At 42.4% G+C, this 10,299-nt stretch overlaps 1 protein-coding gene across 1 annotated transcript; it reads left to right on the forward strand.

Moving 5' to 3' along the window:
* Nucleotides 1-343: 343 nt before the first annotated feature.
* On the forward strand, nucleotides 344-8,514 carry ostm1 (osteoclastogenesis associated transmembrane protein 1). Its single transcript, XM_062550996.1, has 6 exons — nucleotides 344-810; nucleotides 1,301-1,415; nucleotides 2,826-2,923; nucleotides 3,707-3,817; nucleotides 4,643-4,808; nucleotides 6,598-8,514. Exons 1-6 carry the CDS (start codon nucleotides 421-423, stop codon nucleotides 6,651-6,653), a joined length of 936 nt encoding a protein of 311 aa, XP_062406980.1. The 5' UTR covers nucleotides 344-420; the 3' UTR covers nucleotides 6,654-8,514.
* The last annotated feature ends 1,785 nt before the right edge of the window (nucleotides 8,515-10,299 follow it).

Genomic DNA, 10,299 nt, shown 5'->3' on the forward strand with positions numbered 1-10,299 from the left:
TATGATTATGTAAGTAGGTTACACTGAATTGCGCCTACTGGTTGAATCTTTATAGCCTACATTTAAATAACTTTTCAAACTGTTGCTTTGCATGTAGGCCATACTGTTTTCTCCTTCAGGACAAGCAAGTCTAGTATTCAGTCAGAATGCATTAGACTAACTATAAACGACTGATCATCAATAATAACATGATTTGACTGATTTAATTGCCAGAGACATTAATTGCCTAACGATAACGAGTTGTGCTACCAGCCAGACAGCTTCATGGTGGATTCTGATACAGGCGGGTTCTCGCGATAACTGCCGCGTATCACATGATAAGCACACTACAGAGAAACAGGAAGTTGTGTTTTGGTGTTTTGGAAGCGCGTTACCAACAGTATTTATGAATGTCTGTCAGCGCTTCACTCCTGTCTGAAAATGGGTTACTTGACGTTAATTTGGGCATTTTTTGTTTTAGGAATCGTTCAGATATCTACCACGGACGGAGACACTTCTATAACAGGACCTGAAGTAAACGGAGAGGGTGATTTGATGTCAGTGTCAGCTGCGCATTTTATGCCTGTCGCCGCCTCAGCTCCCGAAGCTCACAAGTCCGGTTATTACTTTTCTCTCAGCTTGTCGTCTTCCTTTCCCGAAGATCTGGAGGTCAGCGACTATTGTCTGAATCTACTACGTATCTTTGGCGAGAGATATGTAACGTACGTTAACTGCTCTGTGTCGTATGCGCGCCCTGTCAAAATGTGCGAGAAATGTTACATGAATTACAGCGACCTGAGGGACATTTACAATAACATCTCATCTGAATCGGTAAGTTTGAACATATCCAGACGAAGACATTTAGTACTGGATGTTAAACTTACTAAAGACTTACACTTATTACGCATGGGAGGTTTTAAAGTGATCTACATCGATATAACGGGCCATGGCCAGTCTGTGGAGCAGCTCAGTTTGCGCAGCTGTCACATGTTCCTTGTCTCATGACAGTCAGAGCGAATGAAGTGTACGGCTATTTCGGCTCTAAAAATACATATCTTTCCCGGAAATTTGGATAGTAGATGTCACAAGACTGAAAATTAAACATCGTAGCGGATTAGAAATGTTGCGCAATCGCCATTACCATTTTGCGCATAATTTCAGTATTGAACTAATGCACATCAGTTTCACCCCATTTAAGACGTACTATTGAACAACTAGTTCTGATTCTTTAATTTACCATCTTTCCCTGAAATCAAGGGGGAAAATGATGCTGCTGACCTGGTTATTGTTATGTGCCATTTACTGTTGATGTATTTTTCAGACTGGTCCAGGGAATGAGAGTTGCTATGACAGTCTTGTTCGCTCAGACCGGCTGATGCTGGTCTACATGCTCGACAGCAGCTTAAAGGAAATCTGGTCTGTGGCCTCGTGCTCAAGTAAGTTTTATAGACACATACACACACACACACACACACACACACACACACACACACACACACACACACACACTGTTGCCATCATTGCACCTCTTTCAAGAAATTATGAATATCACAAGAGATCTGATGAAATCTATTTCAAGTTCAAGTTTAGTTGATTTCATGCCTCATGCGATAGCAAATAACAGCTTGTTAGATGACCAGCGACTGTATTTTAAGTTAGGTAGCCTACTAGCGATCACATTTAAAGGAATTTATTAAACACTTCAAAATTGTCAGAGAGAACTAAAGACCTTCAAAATGGTGAACATCTACACACAGTACAACAACTGAATGCACACAAGGCCAGCAGTCTGAGGAGCTGTGTCTCCAGTGTTGCCTCTACATTGCTGAATTATACTACATTATTTGACATTTATCAGACACTCCATTATTTGACATTTATCAGACACTCTTACCCAGAGAGACATTAAGTGAGCTAGCTACAGGGATCCTTGGGGTTCGAAGAAAACGTTGGTGATTTTTCACATAGATTGCTATTTATCAAGGTCACCCTAGCCTGGCTATCACCATACCAAGCTCAACATTGATTGAATATTGTGTGGGGAGTCTGTGCTGTATTTCTACTGCAAAAGAGGCGTGATCAATGGGCATACCTTTAAATCAAATGACTGTATGCTTGGATAGACCTTCAGCCAATCAGACCAACGATTTAGGTGCGTCAGGTGAATAAGACAGTTTGTGATTGGTCACCACAAATTTGGAACGGAAGCAGGAGAGATAAATGTGCAGGTTTCCAGCCTGAGCTGCAGGGCGAAATCCAATCGCTGGCAGATCGGGCTGGGTTTACCCAGTAATGTCGATACAAAAAAAAAAGTGCTACGGTGCTACCTAGCTTGAGTTGCTTCAACCAGTAGAGCAACTACAGCAGTCAGGCAGCTACTGTGCTACAGTCACTCCGGGGGGGACAGAAACAGAAACGGAGATCGATGTGAAAAATCGTCCTAATTCTCCTTTTGCGTCTATTGTGCAGGGGCCTACATAGCCATTAGACCACCACCATTCTCCACTCTGAATATTGTTGCACGCACTGTGAAGGAGGGTCTCTATTAGCCTATTTCACAAGATGTCGCCACTGTGTAAACTAACTTCCTCTGGAACAGCTCAGTCTATAGGAAAGACAGAAACAGGAAGATGTTTTACCCTGCCAATTAAGGCATCATTAACATCAACTAGGCCAGATACCTGGACACTGTGAAATTGGCTCATAGATCCCGGGTAGCTTGCGGCTGTCTCGAGCCAATTGTACATTGCTGTTTGTTGAGCATGGCTGCTAATTGGCCAGTAGCAGAAAGAATTTAGCATCTTTTCCTGTGTTTAACTGAATGTTGTTGTTTTTTTGTCCTGTAGATTGTCTCACAAAGAATGAGACAGCTCTGAGTAACGACACACTGAATTTCCTCGCTGTTCTCAACATATCTCTCAGCTGCTTTGAGAAACAGCAACAGGTAAGACTGGCTGACTGTTAATCATACTGTGGGAAGTCATCAGTCACTGCCCATTCCATTTTATTTCATTTGTCTGTGAATAAGCAAACCAGATGTTTATATTTCTTTAATTACTTGTTTACTTTGTGGTGATAATGTTTACATGGTTATGGAAACATTGATCCTTTTGTGCAAAGCATTTTTTCAATAGCTGCCTTCACGGTTCATGTCACAGAAAAAGTGTTTTTGACCCCATGCTGCGTGTGCGCCCAACCTAGGCTCTGAATGATTAAACATCAAAGGGGTTATATAGCCTACATTACAAGTGCAGTTGAACATTAAAGGGAAACTATGCAGATTTGGCGATTTCATCGCCGCTTTCGCTTTCGCTTTTCGCTCGTTTTACGCCTGCAGGTTTCTCTGCAGAGCTTCTCCTACAGCTTTAGCGTGTATATTTTACAACACTCCTCCATCGGTCAGTCTGCCTTTTCATGAGCATGATCGCGAGGCTGGAGACTTTCTGTCCCAGTGGCACAAACTTGCATGCATGGTGTCAGAGGTGCTAGGGGGAAGCGAGACAGCCGTCATTCAACCCAAAATAAGTCAAATAACCATTCCAATGACTTCGAAGCTCACCTTTAAAACATTTTTAGGAACAATGAATCATTTTGAATTGAATTGATGATACATTAGCATCTAGCGTCTTCTTCAAAGTTCCTGTTTCTGTTCCTGTTCTGTCATTTACTTTGAGTGTGTCTTTGTGTGTGTGTGTGTGTGTGTGTGTGTGTGTGTGTGTAATTACAGGGGAATTACTCAGAGCTTTGTAAAGAATGCAAAGCACCGTACCGCCGCCTAAGTGTACTTTACAGTGAAATGGAGAAGAATCACACACTCTGCATTGACCTTGAGGATGCGGTGGGTTCACACACACACACACACACACACACACACACACACACACACATACTATTTGGTTGAACTGTTATTTTCGTTTAACAGTTTAACACCATGTTTCAGGAAGGGAAGTCTGTATGCTGAATGTGTTCTTGTAAAAATGTCCTACTAAGTAAGTACAAAAAACAGATTGATTGATTAATGCTATAGTTATTAAATAGTAGTTTTTATGCGAATTAAATTCGAGAATCATGATTTGTTTGGACATGATCAGAGATTTTATAGTTTGAAGCAGCACCCCCCAGAGGTCAACTGGCTTAAATGATGAGTGTGTGTGTGTGTGTTTGTGTGTGTGTGTGTTTGTTTTGAGAGAAAGAAATTGAGAGGAGATAGATCGGACTCTGCTAGGTGACCTACATGTGATTTACCAAGAAACACACACACACACACACACTCACTCACTCACTCACTCACTCACTCACTCACGTTTTCATAGATGGACAGAGGGTGTGTGGAGTTGAGCTTCCCCAACTCCGGGCCTGAATTTCATTTTTAACCTGTCCTACTTCGTCTACCCCATCCCTCCTTTCTTCTCCCCCTGTCTATCTAGCTAGCTATCTATCTATCGATCTATCTATCTGTCTATGGTTCTGTCTATGTATCTATCTGTCTGTCTATGTATCTATCTATCTATCTATTTCTCTCTCTCTCTCTCTCTCTCTCTCTCTCTCTCATGTCTCCATCTATCTGCCCTCACCTCAGTCACAACTGAGAATATAGAGTGAAAAGAAAATGTAAGAAAATAGACGATTAAAATAAATATGTATGTCAATTCCTCCCCCACAGATGAACGTGACTCGGCGTCTGTGGAGTAAGAAATACGGCTGCTCGTTCCCACGTGAGGAGACGGTGCCGGTCATCGCCGTGTCGGGCTTCATGCTATTCCTGCCCGTCATCTTCTACTTGAGCAGCTTCCTGCACTCGGAACAAAAGAAACGCAAACTCATACACCGTGAGTAACGTGCTTAGTCCCCTCACTATTGTTACCCCGGCCACAGGGGTGGGGGTGGCTACTGGTGGATGGGATGTCACAGGGTTTTTTTTTTTTTATTTGGGGGGGGGGGGGGGGGGGGGGGGGAGTTAGCAGTTAGAAGAGAGAGTGTGGGTGTGGGTGAGAATGGGTGTGTTTTTGAGTAGTTTGTGTGGGTGTGTGAGAAGAGAAGTAGGGCGTAGCATGACAGTGGTGGGTGCCTTCGCGTGATGTTGCACACTGCCCCTTGTAACTTTTGGGAACACTTGCAGGGTTATGGGGGACCCCCCTGTGTCACTGCCACGCCACTAGGCCCCTTCATAATGATGTTTTTGTTTTTCCAGTTTCATTTTTTCCCCCCTTGTAACAGTTTATAATGTGCACATGTGCAAGCATACCTCCGCTGTTGTTTTCTGTGAAGTCCTGCCGGTTTGGGGTGGGGAATCCTCTGCAGTCACTTACAGAAAATATGAAGTTTATCTCTAAGTTCATCTATAAGTTTACAATATAAAGCAAATCCTCTATTTTATCCATAAAACCATGCCACATCTGTTAATATTTGTTAAATGTCTCATTAAAGCTGTACAGACTGTGATTTGGACGAGATTTTAACCCTGAGTCTGACGGACTTCAAAATTGGGTCAAAATTCGCCCTGATTTGTTAAAAAAAAAAAGAGCCTGCATTGTGCCTCCCTGGCTTAATCTGTTGATAGGAGTTAGTAAATCATTTAATTATCCTTTGATTCATGAAGAAATTTCAAAAAATATATTTCTGTTGTGATTGTTGATGCAAGGAAGTGATCAGAGTAGTCATTGTTTCATACTTTACCAAGACAATTTTCAGAATAAGACACTGTCACGTAAATAGCATTTTCTCGTTACCTTAAAGGAACACTTCACCGTTTTTTCATATTAAACTATGTTATTCCCTTAATTAAGACGAGTTGATACATACCTCTCACGTTGCAATGCGTACACTCACTGGCTCTGGCGCGCGGCGCAACTTTGATAGCACTTAGCTAGCCCAATGCATTCATTAGGATCCAAACAGAGATGAAGTTAGAAGCGACCAAACATCTCCATGTTTTCCCTATTAAAATACAGTTACACGAGTAGTCACACGGCCAAGTATGGTGAGACAAAATAAAACGTGGTGCATTTATAAGCAGGTAAAAGGGATAACTATATTGTGTGGCGGAATAACATTGGGAGCACTTAGACTCTGCGCAGTAATATCCTCACTCCAAAGTGAAACTGAAAGTGCAAGAGTGAGGATATTACTGCGCCACAAAATATAGTTATCCCTCTTACCTGCTTAGAAATGCACCACATTTTATTTTGATCATAGGTCAGGTGCATTGTAGACATGTATGCACCTTATTGGCATCACAACGGCCTGTTAGAATTTGGAAATTACACCTGCGATGCGAGCGAACATTAACGATAAAATCAGTCTCTTGAATTTTCTTTTCTTTTTTTGTTCCAACCATTAATTCATTTGTTTAAAGCCATGAATGTGCATGTATCCAGAATTATTTACACCTGGCTTGATCTAGCACCTACTCATCTTGGCCTGGCATTCATGAAGCAGCGTGTTGAGCTCAAATGCCCAAGTAATGCTCAAAGTCAAGCCTCGTTACTTTTCCTTGTCTTTGACTTCTTAATTATACTTTTGTGAAATAGCAGTCAGAGCTTCAGCTAAGTATGTGTACATATGGACATGTCCTCTTTCTGTATTCTGTCCCTCTCTGACTTCTGTCTCTGTCCACAGCTAAGAGAGCGAAGTCCAACCACAGTCTCATGAACATTCAGGACAAATTCAGCTGAGCTGCAGACACAGAGGGAAGACAAGGAGGAAGACTAGAAGGTTCCAAATGAGGTCACTATGCTACTGATTGGGTTTGGCTACAGATTTTTTGTTTTTTTTAAATCTCATGTTCAGGAGATTTTCATTGTGTGGAGAGTGGACTGCACAGCAAGCTGGCCTCTTTTATGAAACAGTCTAAGAAGAGTTTAAGAGAGTCCAAGAGACTGGCTAGCTGTGCTAGACCGTCACACACACACACACACACACACACACACACACACACACACACACACACACATACACAGTACCCCTCATAATGCCCTCCTCAGTCTTCAGTGTAGAAGACTAAATTCAAGTGGACCCTTCTAACTTTGTGTATAAACGCACAGGCTCTCTGTGCTTTTGAGACATTTTTAATGGGACTGTGGGTTGGTTCAAGACTGATGAAATATGAAAGCAACTACGGCACTCCTTCTGTCACTGCTCTGAAGGTTGGATTAATGCAAAATAACTATTTCTTTATGACTTAGATGTGCGATGCCTGTCTCCTGTCTTTCAGGGAGTGAACACAGGTCAAATACCCATACATTTTACATACATATTTGATATATGACTGCTGTTTGATATGAGAGTAGGAAGCATATTTTGCTACATTTGGCAAATTCTTTACTTCTTATGTTTCCATATTTATGAATAATTTTTTGCATTTGCTGCTTTTTGTTTTCCTGCTTTATTGTTTTGTGTGTATGTTTGCAGTTGTGGCTGTTGATGAAACATTACAGGTTTTGAGAATTACGAATAATAATAACAAAATAGTTTTTTAAATTATTTTGTGTCAGAAAAAGAGAAGTCGTTGGATGTATAGTCTTCAAAGCCCTGTTGCTTCAGTCAGGTTTGAATATATGATCCATTTGATTTTTTTTGTTGATTTTTTTTGTCCTGATGTTTGCTTCCGGTGCGTGTTCACACAGTGTATAATAGAACAGAGTTAAGATCACCTGTTCCATCTCCTCTCTCTCTCTCTCTCATGTCCATTAGTGGGCCCCATTAATAGCAACCCCCTCTGAGGAGGTCAAAGATGGTTTATGGAGAGAGATGGAGTGAGAGATGGAGTGGGGGGGGGGGCGAAATGTAGAGGAGTAGGGAGCGGGAGAAAGACGGGAGAAATGGAATGAGCCGGAAGTGAGCTGGAGTGTGGATAGAGATGGGTTATAGAGGGAGGGAAGGTTGAGGAGAGAGGGAGAGAGAGCTGATTCGACAGCCACACCACTTCTTTTCTTCATACTCCCTTTTAACCCTGCTGTTCGATTGTGTGTGTGTGTGTGTGTGTGTGTGTGTGTGTGTGTGTGTGTGTGTGTGTGTGTGTGTGTGTGTGTGTGTGTGTGTGTGTGTGTGTGTGTGTGTGTGTGTGTGTGTGTGTGTGTGTGTGTGTGTGTGTGTGTGTGTGTGTGTGTGTGTGTGTGTGAGACTGTGAGCTGATGTGTCCTGTTGTTTTTCCATTTTGATCCACATTTTCTCCTTACCTCAACATTTCCCAGCTGGAATGGCAAGGTGTGCTGTACCCATAGCGACCATGTTTACGACAACAAACTTTTTTTGTTGTTGCATTTGTCAGTTTAATTATGATTTTCGCCTTATATGCTGTTTACTTATTTCTTTATTGCACTTTTTTCCCCAAAAATATGGAGGTTCCTAGTGTAAAGCAAAGAAAAGACCCCAGATTTAAACACAAAAAAACATAAGGTAGCCAAATAGACACCATAGCACTATGTGCTAATGTGCAACAGGACTACTCAGAAAGCACTTTACACTTACTGAATGATTTCTGGTGTAAATAAATGGTAAATTTTTGTAAATAAATAAAGCTAATTAAGTGTGGTATTTCAATGGTTTGTCTATTTTTGTCCATGTAAATCAAGGTTGCATGCAGAATGTCTGTTGAAATGAGCAAATGTAAAAATTAGTTAAGTGGAAAAAGGATTTGAAAAAAAAAAGAAAAAATATAAACAAACAAACAAAATGTTGCCCAATGAAAAAGAGGAAGAGGCTTAGCAAATGAGCTGGAGGCATTTCTGACCCCGCAGGCAGGGTTGTGCTGGCCGCCTCCGAGATGAGTTTAAAAAGCTAACAGGCGCTCGCTTGTTTCCCAGTTACGTGGCCCTCTTTCTCTCGGTGCGCTCCGTCATTAGCGGATAATCTAAATGTAGGATAAAGTTACTTGGCTGAGTAATCGTAACAACACATCCGTTTAAGCCGCCTTGGCTTTTTGGTCTTGTGGACCATGGCTTGGCCGCTCGCTCGCTCGCTCGCTCTCTCGCCCGGCCTCTGCCTGCTTATAGCATTTGCCCCGATTTGCTGAATCATATGATCCCCTTGTGTCCTCAGGAGGAGTCCGAGGTGGAGAGAGAGGAAAAGCGAAAGGAGACAACAACAAAAAAAGGACGGACCTTAACACAAGGAGAGAGAGCTAGGAAAGAGAGAAAGGAAGAGAGGGAAACGGACAGAGAAGGAAAGGAAAAGGAGAATGAGATAAAGATAGACACAGGGAGAAAAGGAAAAGAAAGACAAGTGCCTTTTCAGTGTCAGCTCATGTACGTCACAGCAGCAAGAATGACAGCTTTCATTCCTTCTAAGCTGAAAGGAGCAGGCCAACACACACACACACACACACACACACACACACACACACACACACACACACACACACACACACACACACACACACACACACACACACACACACACACACCTCTATGGAACTGAACTTGCTGGTAATCAGGGCTGAAAGTCATTATTTCTGACCCGCAGTGAACAAGAAGCCTACCCAAAGCAGCTAGTCGCTGTGCCACGTGATGGAGGAGCGGATGAACTGAAATGCCGCAGGAGCCCATGACCAGGGTCCACTCCGGAGCATGGGGAGGTGGAGGTGTTGTGGGGACGGGGGAGGGGGAGGGGGGCAAGGGTAGGGTGGAGGGGATTAAGTTGATCCGGCATCACGTTTTGCTTCAGCGAGAAAAGGAGAAGTGACTTTGGACCTTACGCCACTGTTGCAAAACGCTCTGAAACCTACTCCCTAGTACAACTCCCCTCGCCCAACTCTCCTGCTAATACCTGCAATAAGCCATATGCACAAATCAACTCTACCATGCCATGTGTTCCAGTTGATGGGTAGATTTTACAGACAGTTGTAGATGGACTATATAAACATTGGCAATATTGAATTGCCAGTTTGATGACAAAATGTGCTGGATATTAGACACACACTGACACCTTTTTCATTGGCGGGATTAAAAAAAAATAAACAAACAAACAAAAAACAAGTCCATCGCTGCTATTGGCTAAATCAAATTTCTTAAATGATATATTGTAGAGATGATAACTGCCCTGTACTGAAGGCAGACACACAGAACATAACATCCGAATAATATTCCAAACGGTTTTAAGAGCATGTGTGTCACTGTGGTCTGCCATGTCCTGTGTTCCGCTGTGGTCTAGATAGGCAGCCTGCGCCCCATTAGCTCTTCTCTAGCAGCTCCCCGGCTTTCTCTAAAAATGGAAGTTATAAAATATTTCTAACAATTTTGTATAGCCGTTAAGCTTCAAGCTGTCCCAACACATTAACAGTTAGTGGAGCTATTACTGTAAAATACAGCATACATGCAGAGT

This window comes from Sardina pilchardus, chromosome 12, assembly GCF_963854185.1.
Source record: "Sardina pilchardus chromosome 12, fSarPil1.1, whole genome shotgun sequence".
NCBI classification, from domain to species: domain Eukaryota; kingdom Metazoa; phylum Chordata; class Actinopteri; order Clupeiformes; family Clupeidae; genus Sardina; species Sardina pilchardus.